The 27,496-nt window shown below is 42.4% G+C and overlaps 1 protein-coding gene across 4 annotated transcripts; it reads left to right on the forward strand.

Annotated features, from left to right (window-relative positions):
- The first annotated feature begins 872 nt into the window (after window positions 1-872).
- On the forward strand, window positions 873-27,496 carry LOC122888272 (platelet-derived growth factor receptor beta-like). 4 transcript variants are annotated; one of them, XM_044222521.1, is made up of 29 exons: window positions 873-1,023; window positions 1,671-1,758; window positions 6,557-6,624; window positions 6,901-6,969; window positions 7,034-7,128; window positions 7,289-7,484; window positions 7,577-7,837; window positions 8,035-8,165; window positions 8,264-8,345; window positions 8,581-8,655; window positions 8,914-9,097; window positions 9,196-9,311; window positions 9,528-9,639; window positions 11,033-11,135; window positions 11,246-11,354; window positions 13,833-13,927; window positions 14,168-14,300; window positions 14,384-14,488; window positions 15,459-15,563; window positions 16,900-17,002; window positions 19,589-19,710; window positions 20,486-20,598; window positions 22,608-22,730; window positions 22,848-22,959; window positions 23,051-23,150; window positions 23,342-23,447; window positions 23,935-24,034; window positions 24,164-24,302; window positions 26,879-27,496. In XM_044222521.1, exons 4-29 carry the CDS (start codon window positions 6,912-6,914, stop codon window positions 27,006-27,008), a joined length of 3,108 nt encoding a protein of 1,035 aa, XP_044078456.1. In that variant the 5' UTR covers window positions 873-1,023; window positions 1,671-1,758; window positions 6,557-6,624; window positions 6,901-6,911; the 3' UTR covers window positions 27,009-27,496. The 4 variants fall into 4 exon arrangements, with proteins under 4 accessions (XP_044078456.1, XP_044078455.1, XP_044078457.1 ...); XM_044222520.1 differs by having other exon boundaries at window positions 6,571-6,624; XM_044222522.1 differs by lacking the exon at window positions 6,557-6,624.

A 27,496-nucleotide genomic window follows, 5' to 3' on the forward strand; every position in this document is an offset into this window, starting at 1 on the left:
TCTCTCTCTCTCTGCCTCCCTCTCTCTCTCAGCCTGCCCCCCCTCTGCCTTCTCCCTCTCTCTTTCTGCCTCCCTCTCTCTCTCAGCCTGCCCCCCCCTCTGCCTTCTCCCTCTCTCTTTCTGCCTCCTCTCTCTCTCAGCCTGCCCCCCCTTTGCCTTCTCCCTCTCTCTCTCAGCCTGCCCCCTCTGCCTTCCCCCTCTCTCTCTCTCTGCCTCCCTCTCTCTCTCAGCCTGCCCCCTTTGCCTTCTCCCTCTCTCTCTCTGCCTCCCTCTCTCTCTCTCAGCCTGCCCCCTCTGCCTTCTCCCTCTCTCTCTCTGCCTCCCTCTCTCTCTCAGCCTGCCCCCTTTGCCTTCTCCCTCTCTCTCTCTGCCTCCCTCTCTCTCTCAGCCTGCCCCCTCTGCCTTCCCCCTCTCTCTCTCTCTCTGCCTCCCTCTCTCTCTCAGCCTGCCCCCTCTGCCTTCTCCCTCTCTCTCTCTGCCTCCCTCTCTCTCTCAGCCTGCCCCCTCTGCCTTCTCCCTCTCTCTTTCTGCCTCCCTCTCTCTCAGCCTGCCCCCTTTGCCTTCTCCCTCTCTCTCTCTGCCTCCCTCTCTCTCTCAGCCTGCCCCCTCTGCCTTCTCCCTCTCTCTCTCTGCTCCCTCTCTCTCTCAGCCTGCCCCCCCTCTGCCTTCTCCCTCTCTCTTTCTGCCTCCCTCTCTCTCTCCTGCCTGCCCCCTTTGCCTTCTCCCTCTCTCTCTCTGCCTCCCTCTCTCTCTCAGCCTGCCCCCTCTGCCTTCTCCCCTCTCTCTTTCTGCCTCCGCCCTCTCAGCCTCCCCCTCTCTCTCAGCCTCCCCCTCTCTCTCAGCCTCCCCCTCTCTCTCTCTGCCCCCCACTGTGAGTCAGTCTGTTTCCATTCGTCGTCCGTTTGGAATGAACTCAGACTGAAGAGAAGACGAAGAAGAGGAGGAAAGCAAAGCAGAGAGAAAAGCAGTGAGGACGAAGAAGAGGAGTGAAGGAGAAAGAAAGAAGAGCAGCAGCATCAGAAGGTTTGAACAAACTAAACGTCTCTTTCTCATTGTTCAGTCTGTAACTTTGTCTCCGTGGCAACCAGTGTCCTCTGATTCTGCTGATTTGACTTGTTTTGGAGACTTTCTGTGGTCCAATCAAATACTGCAGTGAAACTATCGGTACCACAGTGTACAAATCCTCTGTTAGGAGTTACATCACTGCATCCAGAATGCTATTTCAGTAAAAGTACTGAATGCAGAATGATTATTTATTATATGATTGATTATTATTAATGATGCATGAATATGAGCTTTTCCTGTATCAGCTGGAGCTGATTGATCTGTCTCTGTATCTACAGTTATGCAGTTTAATGTATCATATTTTATAAACAGCTGACAGAGAAACGTCATCAGTTTGAGGAGATTTAAATCTAATCAAACAGTTGTTGTAGTTTAGTTTGACAGAGCTGATACAGTCTGATACTGACTTTATGATCATGTTTTAAAAACACTCGTCTCGTAATGAGACGTCATTAATGTTAAAGGTTATATTTATTTTTACTAAAGATGATTATTGTAAACTTGTCAGGACAATAAATCTGTTTTTTCTTGTGCATTTGTTGAAATGATCGCATATAAACCGTTAACAACGATTCAACATTGTTTGATTCTGTCTGTTTCTGAAGGTCAGAGGTCACTGACTTCAGACTGTCATCTGATCTGAACCAACCCGGAGACAGAAAACAACTTTCACCATGGAGGCGTGACGGACAGGTGAGACACCTGTAGATCCGAGCTGCTCAGCTGTTAGTTTAAAGAAATATCCCACAGATTCTTTATCTCACTTTAACAACTCACTCATGATGGAGATTTAAATATCGATCAAAATCGATGCAGCAGAACCAGAGATATTGTCTTTTTTATTCCACACATTCTTCTTCCTCATCAAAACATGGCACCTACATTACCCACAATGCAACTCTCCCTCTTATGTGTTATGCTAGTAGCGGCTAATGTAGCCTGGAGCCTCTACTCATACTGTCATAGTATCTGGAGTAACGATACGTAACTAACGTTCTATATCACATAGGCTTCGCCCTCTGAAGATATCGCTAGTGGGATATGGGCGAAGCAGGATGTGGTCCAGGCCCCACTGGGTCTGTCCAGTACCCACAAGCACAAACACACACCCACTTTACAAGAAATCAATAACCAGTCCATACCTTCGCCAAAGCCTCACAGTATCATATGTGCACAGAGACACCTGATATTCACCATGAGCGAATGAAACTGGAAAACAACATAAAACCTGCTGCTGTGAGAAGCAGAGACGGTGGTTCAGACGGTACCAGTCCAGCAGAGAGCAGAGTAGGAGCGAAAACATGAGGGAGAGCGCACAGTCAAAGCACCACGAATAACACTCGAGAGACGTCCGGCAGGTAGAAACGAACGAAAGAGCAGGGCAGTTAATAGTTAGAATTAGAATTAGAGTAAGTTCTCTTTCAGATCTTCAGATATTGATATAAAGGTTTGTTCTTGCAGCTGCATTGATAAACTTTTTTGCCTACAATGTAGATGAACCATGTCATGTGATATTCCACTTCAGTACACTTGAAGAACAAATATTACTGGGACCACTACAGAAAATTGCAGATGAACATTTAATATCCTGGAATTCACATTCTAGACATGGCCACTGACAGTCCGTGTGATGATAAAGCACATTGACCAGCCATATACGAGGTTTCCACCTAGTCTTGTTTTCATTTTCAAACTTGTAGCCTTCAGCCGACGCTGACTCAAGTGACATCACTTGAGGACATTTGTCAGACTTCACACAGTTCCCTCTAGAGACACTACAGGAGGAGTGCAGCAGCTAAGCTAATGCTCATTGGATGTGTTTGGTCAGTCTGTCCCAAGTCCAGGACTGTTGGACTGAACTACAATTCAATAGAATCTGAGACGGCTGCAGAGCTGTGATTGGCTGAAAACGGTGTGATGAACTGAATTTAAATTCATGCTGGAAAGTTACCCCTCTGCTGCCCACAGGAAATACTTTCCCGTTTATTTTCTTCTTCGGTGGTCGACTCACATTCCTCCCTCACACAGGATCAGTGAGACCTCTGATTGGCCGAGATCCCCAGGGACACATTTTGATTGGATGACTGGACTCAGTCTTCTTTTCTCTGGAAGAAGAAGAAAAACATCCCCCTGAAAAACACACACACACACACACACACACACACACACACACACACACACACACAGGAATGTGTTCAGGCCTGTTTGAACCATTAGAGCTCAAATGATTCAACAGACTGTTTAACAGGCGTCTGACTGTTTCTGTGACGTTTAACTGACGCCAGACTGATTTCAGAGTTGAAGCTTCAGTTTTTAATCTTTCTTCATTCCTCAGAGCTTCAGTCGTCACTAACATACATCAGCATACAAACTAACATGCAATGTAATGTAACATACAGCAGCTGTTAATGCGAGAGACAGATTAAAAACAGAACAGTCAAAGATATCCTGACTTTTAGTCCAAAAACAGTGGATCCTACATTTCCCATAATGAACCTGGATAGTGTCTTCCTTTAGAGCCTCCCTGCCTAGTCTGTCAAATTGTACATGCACGCAATGATATTGTCACGTTTTTTATACTGTAGTACAACCTCAGACAAATAGTACATTAATAAAACCACTTCAGAGTTTGTATAAGCAAGTATTGAAAATCATGGATAAAAAAAACCTAACTCTCATCATTATTGCAATATATATATATATATATATATGTTTACATATGCGATATTGTTGTAGTGTAATGCGTCCTTATTCTGAATTTTTATGAATTCTCAGTTTTTATCAAGTTTAGTCCTTAAAACAGATGAAGTAATTATTGTAGGTGATTTCAATATTCATGTGGCCGTTGAAAATGACAGAGTGTCAGAGTGTACATGAAGCCATTCACTGTTTTAACCACACCCTCAACCTTGTTCTGGTATATGGCATTGAAATTGAACATTTAATAGTCTTTACACAGAATCCTTCATTATCGGAGCATTATTTAAAAACTTTTGAACTCCTATTACTGGACTACACGCCATTAGGCAAAAACTCCTACTCTAGATGTCTGTCTGATATTGCTGTAGCTAATTTTAGCTAAATTTAAGGAAGCAATTCCATCTGCATTTAATTCAATGCCATGTCTCAATATAACAGAGGACTCCTGTGCTAATTTCAGCCACTCCCAAATTGATCATCTTGTTGATAGTGCTGCAGGCTCACTGCAAACAACACTAGACTCTATTGCCCCTCTAAAAAAGAAGATAATAAAACAAAGAAAGTTAGCTCCATGGTATAACCCCCAAACCCACAAATTAAAGCAAACATAATGAAAACTTGAAAGGAAATGGCGTTCCAACAACCTGGAAGAATCCCGTTTAGTCTGTCAAGATAGTTCTTTAATGATTCAATTTTGACTATTAGAGAAAAAATTCATCACATCCTGGCCTCAACCAGTACCGATTTATCTTCAAACACAGGAACCTTAGAAACAGCTGTAAAACCTGATATATATTTAGACTGCTTTTCTCATATTGATCTTCTTCAGTTGACTTCGACGATTAATTCATCTAAGCCATCAACCTGTCTCTTAGACCCCATTCCAACTAGGCTGCTTAAAGACGTTTTACCCTTAGTTAGCACTTCTTTACTGGACATGATCAATATGTCTTTATTAACAGGCTATGTACCACAATCCTTTAAAGTAGCTGTAATTAAACCTCTTCTTAAAAAGCCCACTCTTGATCCAGGGGTCTCAGCCAACTATAGACCTATATCTAACCTTCCCTTTCTCTCTACGATCCTTGAGAAAGCAGTCGCCAATCAGTTGTGTGACTTTCTAAATAACAATAGTTTATTTGAGGATTTTCAGTCAGGGTTTAGAGTGCATCATAGCACAGAGACAGCACTGGTGAAAATTACAAATGACGTTTTAATTGCATCAGACAATGGGCTTGTCTCTGTACTTGTCTTGTTAGATCTTAGTGCTGCGCTCGACACCACTGACCATCACATCCTATTACAGAGACTGGAACATGTAATTGGCATTAAAGGAGCCGCACTAAGCTGGTTTAAATCCTATCTATCAGATCGATCTCAGGTTGTACATGTTAACGGTGAGTCCTCCGTGCACGCCAAAGTTAGTCACGGAGTTCCACAAGGTTCTGTGCTCGGACCGATTCTATTTACCTTATATATGCTTCCTCTAGGCAATATTATTAGGAAACACTCCATAAACTTTCATTGCTATGCAGATGATACCCAATTATATCTATCGATCAAGCCAGGTGAAACTAACCAGTTAGCTAAACTTCAAGCATGCCTTAGAGACATAAAGACCTGGATGATCTGCAATTTTCTGATGTTCAACACTGACAAAACAGAAGTTATTGTACTTGGCCCCACTCTCTCTCTCTGTCTCCCAACCCAACCGGCAGCGGCGGATGGCTGCCCACCCTGAGTCTGGTTCTTTCCTTGCCACTGTCGCCAAGTGCTTGCTCATGGTGGGATTTGTTGAATTGAATATAGTTAAAAAAATATAATCTTTTGATATTTGAAAATGTTTTTGGCCAATGTTGGTTTATTATATAAGATCATTCACATCTAGCACCACAACCTCTTAAACAGTTTGTAACAACATGTAGAGCTGGCTCAAGGCTAACAAGAGCTTCCTCTTGAGGGGACTGTTTTGATTTAGTACAACTGATCTTTTATCTCTGTAACCTGCACATCACTAGTGGCCTCCATCCAGGGACTACAGATGAAAATTAGCTATTAGCTATATCTGGTACAATACATGTATTGTGCATCATCGCTGCTAAATAACAATAAAAAATATAATTCAAATATAATATAAAAACACCTCCAGTTTGTCACACAGATGGATGTTATGCTGCATTCCAGTCAAAGTTGGAGGTCAGAATTTCTCAGTTGAAATTTCCAGCTTCTGACCTTCACACGTTCCAGGTGAACAACACCAAATGTAAACAAAAACATGGCTGACAGTGACAAACTGATGTTTCTTTGGCAAGTGCACACACAATCAGCATATCCACTTGGTGTTAATAAAAAAGAAAAGAAAGCTGTTTTAATGAAAACAAAATTTTGTATATTTCTTAATGTCTTTAAATTTTTTGGCATTTTTAATGTTTTCCTGAATAACTTTTGTGCAGAGAAGCTGACTTTCAGAGATTTTTTACCGCAACGAGCTACCTAATAACAGAGGCAACATATTTTGACATCAATAAACATGCAGAACAGGTTTTTCTATATGATAGTATGTATTATTTTAATTAAATACAGGCAAATATAATTTTCATTGCCTTTTAGTTGATGATTTACCATTTAAATGTGCGCTTCCATGGTGTTGCCATTGTTGTGTGACGTCAGACAACTGCTTCTTCATGAAGTAATCGATGGTCAGACTTCTTTTCTGTTCTGTTATCAGCTGCTGCATGAAATCTATTTTATTTTGTAAATCTCCATTAAATCCTCATGTTTACATTCTGAGCGGCATCCCGACAGCGGACCGACCAGGGGCCGCTGAAGGCTGAGAGGTCTGCCTACACGGGGCCGATGGTGAGCCGCCACCTCGCTGATCTCTGTTAGCTTGGTACTCTGATGTTTCCACAGTTACAGCATCATGTGTTAGATGATTTAGCTAGCTTTATCTTTAGCTTTTTACCCTATAATCATAAACTACCAAGTAGCAGCATCACCGACGAAGGACCAAACGTTAAAGTCAAATGATCCTCTGCTGGTTAGACAGAGTTAGACTTTTAATTTGAAATATCTCCTTTGGTTAACAGTGCAGTTAGATTTTAAATCTCTCCTCTCTGTGTTGTTGTTGGTCAGGATCAGTGGCCATGATGGCGTCCATCAGAGGACGAACAGGAAGTCTGAACGTGCTGCACTTCCTGCTGGGTGGGTAACAACATTAAAACATCCATCAGACTTTACAGGTGGACTGATACCTGTCTGTCTGCAGGTGTGTTCCTGGTTCCTCCTGAAGGGGGTGTCAGTCTGGAGCTGCTGCCTTCATCCTCTGAAGTTCTGATCAACTCAAACTCCAACTTCACTGTGGTCAGTAAACACCTGTCAGGTGCCTGTCAGTCTCTGCATATAACTATCTGTCTTTACACATGTGTTTATGGTGGAGTCCGGTACCTGTCTGTCTCTGCAGGTGCGTTCAGGTACCTGTCTGTATCTGCTGGTGCATTTAGGTATCGGTCTGTCTCTGCAGGTGTGTTCGGGATGGAGCCAGGTGATGTGGCGGTTACCTCAGGGCTCTCAGGTGGATGGGGTTGTTGTGGAGAATCAGGGGTCCAGCAGCGTCCTGCAACTCTTTAATGCCACCTGGAGGAATTCTGGGAGATACAACTGTGAGGAGGCGTCGTCCTATCAGAGCAGAGAGATTGATATCTTCATACCTGGTCAAGGTGACCATGATATTTATCATACATACATCATATCTGTCCTACCTGTGAGACCTGATCTCCTGATGTTTTCAACCTACCTGTCGCCCCCTCAGGTCCGGAGGAATGGTTCGTCCAGCTGGGTCCAAGTGTGGTGATGAAGGAGACGGAGGAAGATACCATCCCCTGCGTGGTGTCCGACCCACGGCTCAACGTCTCGCTGTACGAACGTCCCGGTAGGACACCGGTTACCGGGACAGCGTACGAGCCGGGCCGCGGCTTCACGGGTCGTCTGAATGACACATCATACGTGTGCTTGGCCGCCCGCGGAAATGAGGAGAGAGAGTCACAGGTGTACTATGTCTTCAGCATCGTAGGTGAGGAGATGAGATTAAGGTAGATTAGGATCAAACTGGATTAGATTTTGGTAATTAGATTAGATTAGATTAAAGCAAATTGGCATTAAGGGTTAGTTTATTTAGATTAAAGATTCAATTAAATGGATTACATTAATGTCTGAGCACCTGTCCTGTCTGTTTCTCTACTTTTCTCTCTGCACCTGTCTGTCTCTCAGTTCCTAAAGTGATGGAGGTGGATCTGACAGTGTCCAGCACTGTGTTGAAGCAGGGCGAGGTTCTCACTGTAAACTGCACCGTCAAAGACACTGAGATGTTCTTCTTCTCCTGGGACTTCCCCCGCAGACAGGTATCTGTCCGTCTGCCTGTCTGTCTGAACTGTGATGTCATCAAACTGTATTGCTTCTCATTAAAAATGTTTAAAATTTTTCTCTTGTGCCGTTTCAGGAAATCGAGCCTCTGACAGACTTTCTACCCAACCGCAGCCGCTCCTTCATTAACATCTCCATGGCTACGGTGGCAGATTCTGGTAGGTCACTGTCTTTTATGACTTTCAGGAAAAACATCTGCTGCTGCCTGACAGACCGCACTGAGGGAACAAAAGCACTAACATGGTTTTTTTGCTTTTAACGGTAACTCACCTGGTAAACAGCAGCGTAATTAGTGACATTTATAACTTTGAATTAGATGTTCTTGTTGGGGGTTTAGTTGTTTTTAGGTAACCACAACGATGGGTGTGTGTGTGTGTGTGTGTTTTCCCTTAGGTGTGTATGTGTGTGCAGTGCAGGAGACAAAGCAGGGAAAAACTGTGGTGAAAAACATCACAGTTACAGTACTGGGTGAGTACACACACACACACACACACACACACACACACACACACACACACACACACACATCCTAAACATCAAATTCAATAGTTTGAGATCTGGATTAAGGTTAATTACTGTAATGATAACTAATGAGAATTAATGAGAACTAGCCGGCTTTACAGAAGCTCAGACACCAGTTAAACAGAGAGGCCTGACTGTGTTACACACACACACACACACACACACAGGTGAACACAGACAGGTAAACTGCCTCTCTCTCTGCAGATCGAGGTTACGTCTACCTGTGGCCTTCAGGTGAGACCAACGTGTCGTCTCTCCTCCATCACACAGTGGAGTTCAGCGTGGAGGTCGACGCCTACCCCACCCCCACCGTCCTGTGGACCAAAGACAACCAGACCGTTGCCACGGAAACCACCTCTGTCACCACCACACACCTGACAGGAAGCAGGTAGATCAGAGGTCAAGTTAGAAATAATAATCAAAAGTCACATCTTTAGTGATCGATGAGAAACACACAGTCTGATTGGTTGATTGGTTGATGTGCAGGTATATGAGCACGCTGACGCTGGTTCGAGTCCAGATGGATCAGACAGGAAGTTACACTGTGACCGTTTCTAACAACGATGACGTCGAGGAGGTCATCTTCAACCTGGAGGTCAAAGGTGAGACAGACAGTCAGAGAGAGAGACAGACAGGATGATTGATAGACAGGCTGCTCACAGCGTGTGTGTGTGTGTGTGTGTGTGTGTACCTGTGTGTGTGTGTGTTTTTACCTGTGTGTGTGTGTGTGTGTGTGTTTACCTGTGTGTGTGTGTGTGTGTGTGTGTACCTGTGTGTGTGTGTGTTTACCTGTGTGTGTGTGTGTGTGTGTGTGTGTGCGCCCCCCAGGATCACGTCTCTGTCGGAGGTCGGCAGTAAGGCCGTGCTTTGTGTCAGCGAGGGAGCTCCACCCCCTTCTGTCACCTGGTACACCTGTCACAGCTCACACAGGTAAACAACATACACAGACCCATGAATCATCTGATGACTCAGGAAGGGAAGGGAGGAGAACTGCTGCCACTGACTGGGGATGTTGTCGAGTGGTGGAAAGAGCATTTTGAGGAACTCCTGAACCTGACTGACACGTCCTCTGTGGGGGAAGCCTCGCCCATATCCCTGGCAGAGGTTGCTGAGGTAGTTAAGAAGCGGCAAGCCGCCGTGTGGTGGATGAGTTTCCACCTGAGATGCTGAAGGCTCCAGACATTGTGGGGCTGTCTTTGTTGACAGGTCTCTTCAATGTCTCATGGAGGTTGGGGACAGTGCTTGTGGACCAGCAGATCCGGGTGGTGGTTCCCATTTTTAAAAAGGGGGTTAGGTTGTGCTCAAATTATCGAGGTATCACACTGCTAAGCCTCCCTGGGAAAGCTTATTCCAGGGTGCTGGAAAGGAGGCTCTGACTGATCCAGGAGAAGCAATGCTGTTCTGTCAGTCTACATGTGTTATGTGGACTTGGAGAAGGCTTATGACCCAGGATCCCTTTCAATTCACTTCAATTTTATTTATATAGCTCCAGGGGTGGTTACTACATCGAGTGTGAAGCGTGTGTGAAGTGGTCGGGATCAGAGTCAGCACCTCCAAGTCTCAGGCCATGGTACTCTGCCAGAAAACGGGGGATTGCTTCTTCTGGATTTGGAGTGAGTTGCTGCCCCAAGTGAAGGAATCTGAGTAGCTTGGGGTCTTGTTCACCAGTGAGGGTAAGAGTGTGAGATGAACAGGTGGATTGGGGTGGCGTCAGCAGTAATGCAGGTGTTGTACTGGACTGTTGTGGTTCAGAGGGAGCGGAGCTGGAAGGCAAAGCTTTTGATTTACCAGTCAGTCTACGTTACAGCCCTCACCTGTGGTCATGAGCTTTGGCTAGTGACTGAAAGAATGAGATCGCGGCTACAAGCAGCTGAAATGAGTTTTCTCCGCAGGGTGTCTGGGCTCAGCCTTAGAGAGAGGGTGAGGAGCTCAGACATCCAGAGGGAGCTCGGAGTAAAACCGCTGCTCCTTCATGTTGAAAGGAGCCAGTTGAGTGGTCATCAACATCCAGACGTGCCTGGAAAACCTCTAGGATCTTCCTGGACGCCTTCCTTTGGAGGTTTTCGGGGCACGTCCAACTGGTAGGAGACCCTGATGTAGACCCAGAACACGCTGGAGAGATTATATATCTCATCTGGCTTGGGAACGCCTCGGGACCCCACGAGGATCTGGAAGATGATGATGGGGAGAGGGACATCTGAATACCTTGTTAAGCCTACTGCCACCGTGACCTGGCCAGGCAGAAACTGGATGGATAGACACACACGCACACACAGCGTAACAGTATCCATGTTACCATAGTAACCGTGTTGGTTTCCTGAAGGTGCAGTAATTTGACGGGCGGCTGGAGGAGCCTATCAGCAGCCTTGGAGGGCGGGGCTCTGCAGGAGAACATCACTGAGGTGGAAGAGAGAGGTGTAACCCAGGTAAGCAGTGATGTCAACATTGTGATGTCATCAGAGGGGAGGAGAGACAGCAAAGTGTAATGATATGAAGATGACTGACAGCTGCGTGTGTGCGTGTCTCACCTGTACAGGTACGCAGTGTGTTGACTCTGCAGAGTCTAATTTCTCTGTCAGCTGTTCGCTGTGAGGCCAAAAACTCTGCAGGACGACGAGCCAGAGACCTCCGAATACTGTCTAATTGTACGTACTAATACTGCAATACTACTGTAGTACTACTGTACTACAGTATATACTGACCTCCGAATACTGTCTGACTGTACGTACTAATACTGCAGTACTGTAGGATCTGCCCTGCCTCCTCCTCCTCAGAGTATTTTTAATGTTGAGCTCATTTAGCTCTTTGAAATCTGAGATCACAGAGTTGAACTTGTTAAAGTAAATTTTCCTTATTTCATTGAATATTGTACACTGTAGGAGGAAGTGCATCTCTGTCTCACCTCACCTGTCTCACCTCACCTGTCCAACAGCAACCACATGTTCTGTCTGTGTCTTCCTGTTTGGATGTCCAGTCTGTGGACACTGAGCCTGCACTTGGTCAGGATCTGTCTCTGCTGTCTGTCTCTGACAGCAGAGAGAGATCTGCCAGTTCATCGTCTCTTTTTAGGGCCAGATAACTTTCTGTTAGTTAGTCTCAGCACCAGCTGACATAGGGGACTCTGTTCTGGGCTCAGCTCTTGGGTCTGGAGGGCTTTGGAATGGAGGGGGTCTCGAGGGATTTAAGGCTCCACATGCATCTGTTGGTGTTTTTCTGTGTAAAATGTATCTGCAGAGTCCTGCATGTAGAGACTCTGCTGGACGTTTGTCCCGGCGGGTAAAGCTCTGGTGAGTGGACCCCAGACTCACCACCAGACAGCGCAGTGGGCCGGATGACACTATCACATATTTTAAGAAGCCAAAATTTAATTGGAATTTGAAAATTATAAATGATCTCATAATTGCATTTAGAGCTCTTCGAGCTTTTTCTTTTAGTGCGTTCACGGCCATGTTGAAACTCTCTGATGCTGTTATGGTTACACCAAGGCAGGTATAACTCGCACTGTGTTCAATGATATGATTATTGGTAAACTGGTTTTTGTTCTCCTGGCATCTGGGGCGTTTTTGAAACATCATGACATTAGTTTCCTTCATATTTCCTGCCAGGGCCCAGTTCTGACAGCACTTTTCTACTATGTCCAGCTGTTGCTGTCGTCCTTGTTCGGTTGGAGACAGTAGAACGTCATCAGCGTAAAACAGAGCCTTCACCTCTATATCGAGGAGGGAGAGGCCAGGAGCAGCACACTGATCCAACTGTACAGCAGGTTCATTTATATACACATTAAATAAAGTCGAGCTTCAGTCGCAACCCTGACGAAACACCTCTTCTCTGGGTGAAGGATTCAGTTTGTCTCCAATTTTTACAGCACAGCTATTTTCCAAATACATTGATTTAACATAAATACATACATTTTACCCCCTGTACCACAATGTCACAGAAAGTCTGTGATAAAGCCCTTCATGCCAAATAGAGTTGAAAGCTTTCTTGAAGTCAATAAATCAAGCAAATATCTTACCATTTCCTGTTTGGTGTCCATGTTTGTTAATTACAGTGTGAAGGGTGTACACATGGTCGGTGCTGCGGTGTTTTGGGAGGAAGCCAAATAGATTTTTACTCAGGATGGAGTCTTCAAGGAAATCTAGTTTTCTTTTATTCAGAATACGACAGAACAGTTTACCTGCTGAGACAGACGCCTCGGTAGTTACAGGCTCTGATTGGTTCCCCCTCTGATGAACGGGGGAAACGAGCCCTTTGCACCAGATGTCGGGAAAACATCCTGACTGTAGGACGATATTGAACAGCTTCAGCACGGCACCCTGCATCTCTGGGGTGCTACGTTTGAGCATTTAGTTTTTAATGCAGTCCGGACCACAAGCTTTCCGTGGCCGGAGAGACTCTGTCTGTGTGGTCAGTTCTTCCCAAATAATTGGGAAATCAAGGGGGTTTTGGTTGTCTTTAATTGTTTCTTCTAATGTTTGGAGTTTTTCTTTTATAATACATTGATCTGAATTCATTTGATTTATTGGTATGTCTTTGTACAGATTTTCAGAATGTGTTCTCCAGATGTCACCATGTTGAATGAGTAGTGCTTGTTGCTGCGTTGTGTTGAAGTTGTGCCACATATCCCAGAATTGATTAATGGCATTTTCAATATCTTCAAGTTTCTTGTGGCTATAATTTAGTTTTTTTTCTTCTTATTGTACGTTTATATCTGTTGAAAATGTCATTGTACCTGATGCGTAAGGCTCGGTTGTTTGGTTGGCGATGTTTTTCATTTGCTATTTTTCTCAAGTCTTTTCTGATGGTCTTGGATTCTTGATCAAACCATTTGTCATGTTTGCTTTTTAACAGGCTTCCGTTTTTGTTTTATAAGGTTAGCTTTAATAGCTGCCTTATGAAATGTCATATTGATATAATTTTTTTACACCATCTCTGGTAGGGACATATAGATTTTGGTTATATACTGACATGTCATTCATCAGATCAGGTGACTTCAAGGCCATGATGAATTTGTCTCCACTGTCTTGGGCCCATCTGTAAGTTTAATTTATGCAGCTTCCCTTTTTTCCCATTTGAACTGTCTCTCTCTCTCGCTACCTGTCTCTCCCTCTACCTGTCTCCAGCTCTCCTGTCTCAGGTTGTAGTCTTGGCAGCAGTTCTGGTTCTGGTCATCATCGCCGTCATCTTCCTCATCATCCTCATCCTCCTCTGGAGAAAAGTCAGTATTCAGTGTAGTATTATTATTATTAACTGCAGTTGTACAGTAGTACAGTAGTAGCTCAGAACTACAGAACTGGTTGTATTTTTCAGCATCACTCTGACATGTAGCAGCAGTATTGCCTGGTTGCCATGACAACATGGGATTCTGGCAGTACATCATGATAGCTGAATCATTTTAAACATTTTAGATCTTTTATTTTTGTGAGCCGAGTTCTCGTTGTCTCTTCCTGTTTGTTAGAAACCTCGTTATGAAGTTTGTTGGAAGGTAATTGAGTCTGTGAGTCCTGACGGACAGCGGTACACCTACCTTGACCCCGCCCACCTGCCATACAACTCCACCTGGGAAGTACCACGCGACAACGTAGTACTAGGTAATACGCTGAGAACACGTGGTACTAGGTTATAATAATTAAATCCTAACTTAAACCGAATGTCTGTCTGTCTCTGTCTCCAGGTCAGGTGTTGGGTTCAGGTGCGTTCGGTCGTGTCGTTGAGGGGACCGTCTCTGGTCTGCTTCACTCTCATTCTACAACTAAAGTGGCCGTCAAAGTGGTCAAACGTACGTACCTGTCTGACTGTCTGTCTGTCTGACTCTGTCAGTATTATTTATGTTGTAATTGTGTTGTTGCATCTCGTCACTAAGTGAAATATCCACAGACTCCATGTTTTTTTATAGAAATATTCAACATGTCTGTAAGTTTGGGATCTTTGGAAATGTTGAGATCTCCACTTCTTCCAATTTAAAATATAGTTCTGTGGGTTTGAATCATAGACTGTATAAAACATGGACGTAGTGTCCATGACTTCACCTTTAGGTTTCTGAAGAGCCGTTGTGAAGCTCAAAGTGGGCGGCTCCCAGCGGCTCCGGTCGTCGCCGTCTTGGCAGTGCCTGACTCCAGCTAATCCAAAAATGGGCAAAGAGGTGGAGCTGAGGCGGCCGAATGAAGCCTGGCTGATGAACCACCTAGCGGCTAGCCACCTGAGAGGGCACCCACCTGTCACTCAAAGTGGCCATGTCCTTAATTATGCACAGCTCAAAGCCTAATAGCTTAAGTTGTCATAAAGGCGGAAATGAACTATATTTTGCACTTCGGCGTTGGCTTCATTTTTCAGCCCCAGAGGTTTCCGCTTGGTTCAAACACAATTTGAGTTTGTTTAGATGAACTCTGCTCGTTTTCTTCTTGTTAAGGAGTTTTTAATTTCTGTTTCTGAGAAAGTTGATGACTGAAAGATGATCAGCTGATTTGTCTGAAACTATCTAAACTTCCTGGAAGCTGTCAGTACAAAGACTACAAACATGGCGGAGGTTTATTCTCCACTGTGTCACTGTTACATGTTGAATGTTGAACACTGAAGAGAAGTTTTGTGTCTCGTCACATCAAAGACGTAATGTTTTGCAAATCAGAGAAAACATTTCTCTCCTGGACATCGTCAGCATGTTTCGTACACCAGTTGGATTGATTATTGATGTTTTTATTTCAGGCCTGAAATCAATAACAATGAAATTCTGTGTGTGTGTGTGTGTTCAGCCAGCAGCGTTGCGGTTCAGTCTCTGATGTCGGAGTTGAAGGTTTTGGTTCATCTCGGTCCTCACCTGAATGTCGTCAACCTGCTGGGAGCGTGCACGAGGGGAGGTATACGCTTTAATCCCGGTTTAATCCTAAACTAATCATCATCTAATTCTAAATGTCCTCTAAAACGATCCTAATTTAACCATCTCACTCTGTTTCTGTCAGTGTGACTCATGTTGTCAGATCCTGCTGCTTGTCTTTGTTCACACTCGATTCTTTCAAAATAAAAGCCCTCAGTGATGTTTGACTGTGGTTCATCCAGATCAGTCTCTCTGTCCATACAGATACATACATATAAGAATTGTAATGATTGGAAATTCATCTTGAGACGATTAGTTCAAACTTAAATATTCTGTTCACTAAAAACTTTGACACAAGTCTGGATTTTTGGTTCTTTGAAGCTGGTTTAAAATTCCTCTGGACCTGCAAAGTGCAGGCTTATTGACAGTTAGCTGACCATGACCAAGACGTTTTACGATGAATCCCACACATGAAGTAATTTCAAACATGCAGGTTAATGAGAAATCATTATAATCTGTTGATGTAATTATCAATTCAATTCAGTTCAATTTTATTTATACAGCACCAGTTCATAACAGAAGTTATCTCACTGCACTTTTCCTACAGAGCAGGTCCAGACCAAACTCTTTATAATATTAATTACAGAGACCCAACAAATCACAATTTAAGAGTTTGCTATACTTATACATGATTAAATATACAACAAAATAAAAGTTGCTTTAATTGCATCAACAAGTTTCAGCAAAGTGAGTTCAGCAGTTAAGCATTTAATTTAAAGTTACAATTCTCATTTTAATGCCAAATTAAATGTTCTGGTTGCATTTGTCTTCTAACCGTCATAATGTTTTAGTTCTTTTAGAGTTTTTGTCTTTTTGCTCAGTTACTGAAACTACATTTGGTTCTTTTTTAGTGTACAACCTTTTATTTAGTTGTACACTTTATCATGTATAAGGTTTATAATATATAAGGTAACACTTTATTATAATAAGTAAACTGTGACAATTACACCAACAGATTTCTCAATAAGCTGCATGTTCTGATCTAAAATCCTAATTATATCAACACTCTTTCATTATAAATCTAAGAAACACATTTACATCTGAACATTACTTCCTGTTTGTGTTTCACAGTAAAATGTCTCGGTCCTGATCCAGCTAACTTCTGCAGGTTTTGGCTTAAGGACTTGTTGCTATGACAACATTGATTTAAAACCAGCTTCAAAGAACCAAAAACTAACTAACTAACTAACTAACTAACTAACTAACTAACTAACTAACTAACTAACTAACTAAACAGACAGCAGCTCAGATTCTGCTGGAGGGACAGAGAACTGCAGCTCATACAGATCACACTAATAACGGCCTGTCTGTCTGTCCAGGTCCTGTCTACCTGATCACTGAGTTCTGTCGTCATGGAGACCTGGTGAACTACCTGCAAAGGAACAAACACACCTTCTTACAGAGTGACACACACACCAAGAGGTGAACACACACACACACACACACACACAGAAACAGACAGTATTATATCCTCTCTCTCGAACATTCAATTCAATTCACTTCACTTGGGCTTTATTGGCATCATGGGAAGCAGATGTTAACATTGCCAACGCGTGTGTAAAATAAAAACATACATAAACAAAAGAATTGTGATATTAATTAATTAACATATACAGATAAGTAAGACAGGATAATAACAACAAAAATTATAAATTGCAGACTTGTAGTTAAAATACAAAAAGTGAAAAGTAAACTGCAACATTTTTTTATATGAGGAAGTGTGTGTGTGTGTGTGTGTGTGTGTGTGTGTGTGTGTGTGTGTGTGTGTGTGTGTGTGTGTGTGTGTGTGTGTGTGTGTGTGTGTGTGTGTGTGTGTGTGTGTGTGTGTGTGTTGATACATATTGATCAGCTGGATCCTGTCTCCGTCTCCTCGGAGGATTTTTAACGTCGAGCTGTTTGAAATCTGAGATCAGAGCTGAACTTGTTAAACGTTTCACTGAATGTTGAACACTGTAGGAGGACGATCTCTGTCTCACCTCACCTGTCTCACCTGTCTCACCTGTCTCACCTCACCTTTCTCACCTTTCTCACCTGTCTCACCTGTCTCACCTCACCTGTCTCACCTCACCTGTCTCACCTGTCTCACCTGTCTCACCTCACCTTTCTCACCTGTCTCACCTGTCTCACCTCACCTGTCTCACCTCACCTTTCTCACCTTTCTCACCTGTCTCACCTGTCTCACCTCACCTGTCTCACCTCACCTTTCTCACCTGTCTCACCTGTCTCACCTCACCTTTCTCACCTTTCTCACCTGTCTCACCTGTCTCACCTCACCTTTCTCACCTGTCTCACCTGTCTCACCTCACCTTTCTCACCTTTCTCACCTGTCTCACCTGTCTCACCTCACCTTTCTCACCTGTCTCACCTGTCTCACCTCACCTGTCCAACAGCGACCACATATTCTGTTTTCCTTTGTCTCTCTCTCACAATTCAATTCAAAGTTCTTTATTGGCCTGAAAGTTTCAAGAACAATGTTGCCCAAGCATCAAAATATAATTTGTCCAAATATTTAGTAATAATATTTAGAGAGCACACAATAACATTATATGAACATTAACACAACATATATATTCATTTTATATATACAGTATATCCTATGCGTGTATTTGTGTGTGTGTGTGTGTGTTGATGAATAAAGGGGTACGGTAGCCATATTGGAATTAAGCTAGAAACAGAGTAATTCACCCAGTGACCGTCTCCTCAGTTACATTTCAACAGAGCATATCACACTGTGTGTGTGTTTAAAGAGGAAGTGCATCTCTGTCTCCACCTCAGCTGTCGCACAGTGACCACAGACTCTTTCCTCTGTTGGTAGTCCGGACTTCTTGTGTCGTCCTTTCTCTGTGGCGAGACTGCGATCACTGAGTCTGTATTTGTCCAATGTTCCAGATAGGCAACTTTTATTAATTTCATAATTGGTTTACTCTGATTAGTGGTTGGAAAGCAGTGCTGGTCTGAACAGTATTGGGTGTTATTTGATCAGTAAGTCTCGTGACCAGCTGATGGGACTCTTTTTTTGGGTGTTCAGTTCTTGGGTTTGTGGTTCCTGAAATCTCAGTGAGTCTTTGGGGCTCAATTTGAGATGTAACCAAAATGTAAGTGTTCTTTTTTTATGTTAATAATCAATGTGTAATGGCCTAATCCCCCCTGCATGCATTGGTTGGTGTTTTTCTTTGGATGTTTAATGTGGACCTACAGAGTTCTGCATGCAGGGCCTCTATGGGATACTTGTCCCATCTAGTGTCGTCCTGATGACTGAGTGGACCCCAAACTTCACTACCATAAAGGGCGATTGGTTGGATTACATTGTCCAATATTTCAGTCCAAATTCTAATTGGTATGTCTATTTTGTAAAATGTAAAAAAGCTCTACATGCTTTTTGTTTCAGTGGCAGACCAAAGTTACCTGAGGCACTGATTCTGAGCCCCAGGTAATCACAATATAGCGTGTGAGCTAGATGGGTGTTTCTTAATTGATATTTGGTTTCCTGAGATTTGTGTTTCTTTTGGAAGATCAGTATTTTAGATTTGTTAAAGTTGACTGTCAGGGCCCAGTTCTGACTGTACCGCTCCAGGAGGTCCAGGTGCTGCTCTAGTCCTTGTTGTGAGGGCGACAGCAGCACCAGGTCATCAGCATAGAGCAGGAATTTAACTTCCTTTTTGTTAAGGGTTAGGCCAGGGGTTCTGGATTGCTCCAACAGCACTGCTAGGTCATTAATGTAGATGTTGAATAGAGTTGGAGACAAGCTGTTACCCTGATTCAAGGATTGTCAGTTTTTCTTGAATTTGTTTCTGTTCATGATTGAGATATTTAGGTGAAATTTGCTCATATAGTTTTTGAAATGATCTTTCCAAATGTTCCCATTTTGTAGGGCCAGGTTGTCTTTTTGTTGTTTAAGTTATTAAATCAGAACTGATTTTGATCAATGAACTCTCTTTCATCTCTCTCTTTGCCTGTCGCTCTCTCTTTGTCTCTCTCTATGTGTATTGAGTGTCTTTCGCCATGCAGTGACAGTGATGGAGGTTATATGGACATGAATAAGGAGGAGCGCATTCAGTTCGAAGCCATGAAGGAGCTCAGCTACGCAGAAATCGAACCTGCGGTGTGTGAGATGCCGTACACACCACCAGGTGATACATGTGGTACACTGTATACAAGTACTGCGTAATGTCAAATTATTATGGAAGCTCATTAATGGCAGCAAAAAATATTAATTTGATTTGATCTTTATTTTGGTCTTTCATTACAAAATATGAATAATAAATAAAAACACAAATAAAAAACAGCTTAAACAAAATAATGAAAAATAATGAAAATATGATAAAAATATAAATTCAGGTGAGTCATAATAACAATGTAGTTCACTTACTTTAATTATTAAGATTTGATTAATAAATTATTTCTTAGTTTTTCTTGTAGTCGTACAATGTTAAATTTATGATTTTGTTATTAATTACACATGAATTGTGACAATTACAACATATGACAAAAACACATAATTATCATTCAGAAAGTGAATATTTATTTAGCATTTCTTAATTCTGAGTTTGAAAGGTTTGTGAGTCTAAATCATGACTTCATGTCTCACTTTGACTTTGTTTGAAACTTTATTCTATAAAGTCAAAATTTACTTATATATTATTATTTAATTATAACATTTTAATTTATCATGAGGATGTTACATTTAGTCATTTATATGATCCAAAGTAATAATTTTTATTTAACACACAGTTGAAATAAAACAAGGATGAGTTATATTTAGATAAAAAGTCATAATTTAGAATTCACTTTTTGACGTATTATTTGAATTATTGTCTTTGTACCTGCTTTGTAGTCTGTCATCACTAATGTTCAATAACTGCCTGTCTGCCTGCCACAGTGACTTTTCCTGTCATTCTCTTTCAGACCAGCAGGAGGCGTCTCTCCTCCTCAGTGACTCTCCTCTCCTCACTCCCAACGACCTCCTCAGCTTTTCCTTCCAGGTCTCTCAGGCCATGGACTTCCTCTCCTCCAGAAACGTATGATCACTCATCAGTACATCACTGATACATGATTGTAGATGCACCACAGTTACCTTCAGTGTGTGTATAGTGAATTTTGTTGTGTCCAGATATTTGATTAAAGATCTTGTGTGTTGATATGTTCTGTCTCGTGTTCACATGTTGTGTTGTGTTCACATGTGGTGTTGGGTTCATATGTGGTGTTGTGTGTTATATTGTATTGTGTGTTCATGTGGTGTTGTGTGTTCACATGTATGGTTGCGTGTTCACATTGTGTTGTGTGTTCACATGTGGTGTTGTGTGTTCGCATTGTATTGTGTGTTCACATGTATGGTTGCGTGTTCACATTGTGTTGCATGCTCACGTGGTGTTGTGTGTTCACATGTATGATTGCGTGTTCACATGTGGTGTTGTGTGTTCACATGTATGGTTGCGTATTCACATGTGGTTTTGTGTGTTCACATGTATGGTTGCATGTTCACATGTCATGTTGCATGTTCACATGTATGGTTGCATGTTCACATTGTGTTGCGTGTTCACATGTATGGTTGCGTGTTCACATTGTGTTGCGTGTTCACATGTTCTGTTGTGTGTTCACATTGTGTTGCGTGTTCACATGTGGTGTTGCGTGTTCACATATATGGTTGTGTGTTCACATTGTGTTGCGTGTTCACATGTGGTGTTGCGTGTTCACATGTGGTGTTGTGTGTACACATGTGGTGTTGCGTGTTCACATGTATGGTTGCGTGTTCACATGTGGTGTTGCGTGTTCACATGTATGGTTGCGTGTTCACATGTGGTGTTGCGTGTTCACATGTATGGTTGTGTGTTCACATTGTGTTGCGTGTTCACATGTGGTGTTGCGTGTTCACATGTGGTGTTGTGTGTTCACATGTGGTGTTGCGTGTTCACATGTATGGTTGCGTGTTCACATGTGGTGTTGCGTGTTCACATGTGGTGTTGCGTGTTCACATGTATGGTTGTGTGTTCACATGTGGTGTTGCGTGTTCACATGTGGTGTTGCGTGTTCACATGTATGGTTGTGTGTTCACATTGTGTTGCGTGTTCACATGTGGTGTTGCGTGTTCACATGTATGGTTGCATGTTCACATGTGGTGTTGCATGTTCACATGTGGTGTTGCGTGTTCACATGTGGTGTTGCGTGTTCACATGTATGGTTGTGTGTTCACATTGTGTTGCGTGTTCACATGTGGTGTTGCGTGTTCACATGTATGGTTGCGTGTTCACATGTGGTGTTGCGTGTTCACATGTGGTGTTGTGTGTTCACATGTGGTGTTGCGTGTTCACATGTGGTGTTGCGTGTTCACATGTATGGTTGCGTGTTCACATGTGGTGTTGCGTGTTCACATGTATGGTTGCATGTTCACATGTGGTGTTGCGTGTTCACATGTATGGTTGTGTGTTCACATGTATGGTTGCGTGTTCACATGTGGTGTTGCGTGTTCACATGTATGGTTGCGTGTTCACATGTGGTGTTGCGTGTTCACATGTATGGTTGTGTGTTCACATGTGGTGTTGCGTGTTCACATGTATGGTTGTGTGTTCACATGTGGTGTTGCGTGTTCACATTGTGTTGCATGTTCACATGTGGTGTTGTGTGTTCACATGTGGTGTTGCGTGTTCACATGTGGTGTTGTGTGTTCACATGTGGGGTTGCGTGTTCACATGTGGTGTTGCGTGTTCACATGTATGGTTGCGTGTTCACATGTGGTGTTGCGTGTTCACATGTATGGTTGCGTGTTCACATGTGGTGTTGCGTGTTCACATGTATGGTTGCGTGTTCACATGTGGTGTTGCGTGTTCACATGTATGGTTGCGTGTTCACATGTGGTGTTGCGTGTTCACATGTATGGTTGTGTGTTCACATGTGGTGTTGCGTGTTCACATTGTGTTGCATGTTCACATGTGGTGTTGTGTGTTCACATGTGGTGTTGCATGTTCACATGTATGGTTGTGTGTTCACATGTGGTGTTGTGTGTTCACATGTGGTGTTGCGTGTACAACAGTGTGTCCACAGAGACCTGGCAGCGAGGAACGTCCTGGTCTGTGAGGGGAAGCTTGTGAAGATCTGTGACTTCAGTCTGGCCAGAGATCTGATGAAGGACCAGGACTACATCGCCAGAGGAAATGTCAGTTAACTAGATGAAATAACTTCATTAACACAATTAGTTTACAGTTTTCATCACTAGACAGACCTGAAAAATTGTAAAACTGTCCTTTCATTAATTTATGTTTTTATTCTCCAGAGCTTTCTGCCAGTGAAGTGGATGTCTCCAGAGAGTATTTTCCAGAACATTTACAGCTCTCAGAGTGATGTCTGGTCCTACGGAGTCTTACTGTGGGAGATCTTCTCTCTGGGTAAAGCAGTCTAAACCAGTCCATGTCTACACACACCAGTCTCTCCAGTAGACATCTATGTCACTGCACTATTTTGTGTGTTTTGTCCCAGGTGGGAGCCCGTACCCCGACCTCCCCATGACCCAGGAGTTTTACTCTGCTCTGAAGAGAGGATACAGAATGAGCCGACCCGACCACGCTCCTCACAACATGTACGACACACGTTTACACGTCTTCTACACACTTTAACACCTTTTACATACCTTTACACATGTTTTACACACTTTTAAACATGTTTTACACATGTCATCTCCAGCTGCATGCAGGTGAATGTATACAGGAGTCGCTCTGATACGCTCACCTGGCTGTTTGGCCTCTCTGACAGTTTGCGTTCTGTCTTCAGTTTTGATCTGATGAAACTGTGTTGGGAGGAGAAACCTCAGTCCAGACCTTCTTTCTCCTCATTGGTCGTTTCCGTGGGCAACATGTTAACTGATGACTACAAAAAGGTACCAAATCATATTATTATCTTTAATCCTGCTTGAGTCTCTGTGAAAGGAGACAATGATTAAAACAGTTTAAATCTCACAAAATAACCTCCATAACAGGAAGTCAGACCTGTTACTGATCAGTGTTTCTGAACCTGATCATTTAATACAAAGAAATCTCTACTGGGGACTCCCTTATTACACGGTGCATGTCTATCACCTGTGAGCACTTCAATTACACTGATTTTCCCTTTTCAGACTTACTTCACTTTAACTGACACTTTAATTTCATTCCTTTACACTGAAACTGCCACTTGAACTTCTTTCAGCATTTCAACCATTTCAAATCTTCCAGCAGTGAGAATGTGTGACTGTTTTCCAGTTAAATTTCTGTTTGTAAGTTTGATTTACTTCTTCTGTTCTCTTAAGAACCGAACATACGTTCCTGCTTCAGACACAGTTCCTACAGTCTGTAACTGTGTCAGTAACTGTGGTCGTTGTGTTTCAGTGTTACCTCCAGCTGACTGAAAACTTCCTGAAAGGTGAAAATCCAGCTGTTGTTCGATCCAGACTGAGTCCATGTGCAGCTGCTGGAGATCAGACTGATGGTCAGACTCACACACATTTAATACCAGTTCTACTGAAGAACAATACAGAAAGTTGTATTGATCGTTTTATTGATCAAAGAAGCTAAACTCACCAGATCTGACATTCAATACCCTCCGTTGTGTTTACAGGAAGTCCTGCCCCTCAGGTGAACGTTCACCTTTTGGAGGCGGAGCCAGAGGAGGCAGGCCCCTCCCACGGCACTTACATCATACCCATCCATGACATCACCATAGAAACAAGCAGCGGTGCTGCGCTGGACGCAGTCAGGTACGAACATCCAAGAATTTCCTTGATAGAACATTGAAATTCAATAAATATTCATTAAATAAAACTTTATTGACACTCTGACTAAAAGACTTATTGTTAAAACTCTCTTTAGTTCCTTAGTGTGTCATAGTTGTAAAAACTACAATTCCCATTATGCACCTTTCCCTTAATTACATTATTCAGCCCCCAGTGAGCAGAGTGTTAGCAGGCTCAGTATGTAGCTACATGTTTAGCAACATGCTGCTGATCTGTGACTTCCTGTGTGTCTATAAGTCCTAGTTGCCTAAGTTCTGCCACAGGTTTCTCCAAATGCTTGGATGGATGGATTTGTTGGGTCTCTATGATTAATATTATAAAGAGTACTGTCTAGACCTGCTCTATAGGAAAAGTGCAAGGAGATAACATCTGTTATGAATTGGTGCTATATAAATAAAATTATAAAATTTAAAGTTATGTTTAAGCAGCAGCAGAATAATAACAGTTTGTGTTGTTGTAAGGGAACACCTTTTAGTTTGTGTCTCTCATGTTTGAGTGAATTTTTCTTTTAACCTATTGTCCAGGTAGCTGTCAGACTGCCATCTTTGTTTTGATTAGTCTTTGAGTATCCTGAAAACACCTTCAGAACAACAGGAAGTGTTTTTAAACCTTTGCTGGTAAATTATCTTTTAGACAAACTGATGGTTACATGAGCAACACAAACTGAGGCTAGGTTTACCTGTGCATACTGTCCATTAGCATGTTGCTAACGCTAGCCAACTATGGATGCAGCTCTGTCACATGTTTATAATGCAGGGGAATAATGTGTTGAATATTTAAATTTATGTTGTTTCTGTTCTTTATATATTGCTGTGGTTGTTGGTCATCTAGCTTCAGAGTTCAGTATTGTTCAAATGTGCATTTCGTTTTATTAAGAGGCTGAATATGGTCATTATAGAGTTTATAGAGCCCTCTAGTGGCCGTTTGAAGTATCATGTATTTAACTTGTGTTACACTGACAATGGGGGTTATTGTACCTCACCTGTAAGGATGCCTTTATTAGGTTAATGTGGTAATTATTCAATTGAGTTTATTAATTGAATAATTAATACCAGAACCACAAACCCTTTGTATTTATTTTAATGTATGTTTTCAGAGAGCCACTCACACCTTTATAACCTCATATACAGTATACTCAGTCATTGTATATGTCTTTGAGCTTCTGATGATAAAAGAGACTGAACTTCATGTTGAGAGAGTTGACTTGTTCCTCCTGACTGAGGACGATTCAGTCGTTCTCTGAACAAGGAACAGACTCATTCAGGACTCAACAGTTATGATAAAGCAATTAATTAAATTTCTAATTTATTAGAAGTGTTCCAGACAAACTTAGAATCAGAACCAAATTACTTTCTAAGAAATGACAGGAAACAATGTTAAACCTGCAGTGCAGAAGTTTTGTCTCCCCCTTCTGGCAGTGAGAGAAATTACACAAACACTGTCGATGCCTGCTGATGATGTTTACCTGCAGGCTCCAGGCTCGTGTTCGTCCACAGTTCCAAGACAATAATTCATTATGTAGCTTCAGTAAATGTAAAAGCTACATCCTACTCCAAATATGTGCAAATACCAACCTGTCCAAAAGCAGTAACGTGACATCTGTGTCTGCCCTCAGTCCGTCTCTCAGCCTCTCCAACAAGGAAAAGCTAAAGCTACACCAATGGTTATCTGTGTTTGTCCTCGCCATCGATCGCTTTCTTGTTTTCACTGTAATCCTTCCTCTTTTTTCAGCATCAGACACTTTTCTTAGACGCTTCTTAGATTTTGCTCCTAGCTGCTGCAGGCCACTGCGTCGCTGCGGTCGCTCCAGAGCCGTGTAGAGAGAGAGTTGCGTCAACTCCGTTCAGTTTCAATTCAAGTGGCTTTATTGACATGACTACATACAACACAACGTTGCCAAAGAATATTAACACAAACTATACAATCATAATAAACAAAATAAACAGTTCTGAAAAATAAACATTCTCTCCATTGGACAGCGGCACTCTCTACATGGCTCTGGGTTGCTGCCCGCCTCAGGTCTCTTAAACCAGTCACTGCTTGTTGACGTAAAAGCATCATTACTGGTACGCCAGCTCGGGAATGTCGCCACAGACACCAGATTTAAAAACGCTGGTATACTGACAAATACACAGAGATTTACCTGGCGGAGACAGGGTTAATCAGCACTGTGTGAACTCGTTTGGCAACAAGGGCTTGAATGTAACGGACGTTCATTTATATGTAAAAGTCCTGCATTCCAGCTTTAAACAAAGCTTTATTAAAACCCCTCAAACTGTCAGAACCTTTTATATTTTCTGTAACTGAGGAATCAGGTTCATACAAAAGATTCATGTCTGCAGTTATTTTGCTTTAAAAATCTGATTTTGTATTTGATTTTCATTTGGTGTCGTACCAAACAAACAAACAAAAGTAAAGTAAAAGTAAAGTGGAATGTGGCCTTTCCTTTAAAGGAAGTGAATAATAATAATAATAATAATAATAATAATAATAATAATGATGATGATGATGATGATGATGATGATCTCTGTCCTCTGCAGCCCTCAGCTGTCAGAGTCTCAGGACACACCAGGAGCACAGGAAGTGACATCATCAGAGGACAGACAGGAGGCTGAGGAGGCTACTGATGCGTCCTGCAGACGTGAGGAAGAGGAGGAGAGCTGCCTGTGAAGGGTTCAGCTGCTTTCAGAGCGGACTGAGGGTTTAATTAACCCATAAGATCAGCCACAGTCCTCCTGGCAGGCAGAGCAGAGGGCTGGATAACCCGTGATACATCATGACATCATCAATAGACAAGAGGTTCGGCTCAGCAAGCCAGGCAATAAAAGGGTTATTTTGCCCACATTATGACTGTAAGGCTGCCAAAGGAAATTTTTGAAATCGTGTTTGACTCCACAAACAGGAAACCGAAATATTATTCCTGTTTAAATGAAACAGAATTTGAATGAAACAGAGTTGTGTTCACAGTAAAGTGTGCAGCAGGTCCTGAATCTGATTTATAACTTAATAATATTCAGCTTTGTATTCTGCATTTACTCATATTATTCAGAAGTGTCTTTGTATATCTGTAGTATTATCTGCTTTGTGTTTATTCAAACTGCTCTGATTCGTGTCAGAACTGAAACTCTTTATTCAAATAAATATCAAAATAAAGTCTA

This window comes from Siniperca chuatsi, linkage group LG14 (assembly GCF_020085105.1).
Source record: "Siniperca chuatsi isolate FFG_IHB_CAS linkage group LG14, ASM2008510v1, whole genome shotgun sequence".
Lineage (NCBI taxonomy): Eukaryota > Metazoa > Chordata > Actinopteri > Centrarchiformes > Sinipercidae > Siniperca > Siniperca chuatsi.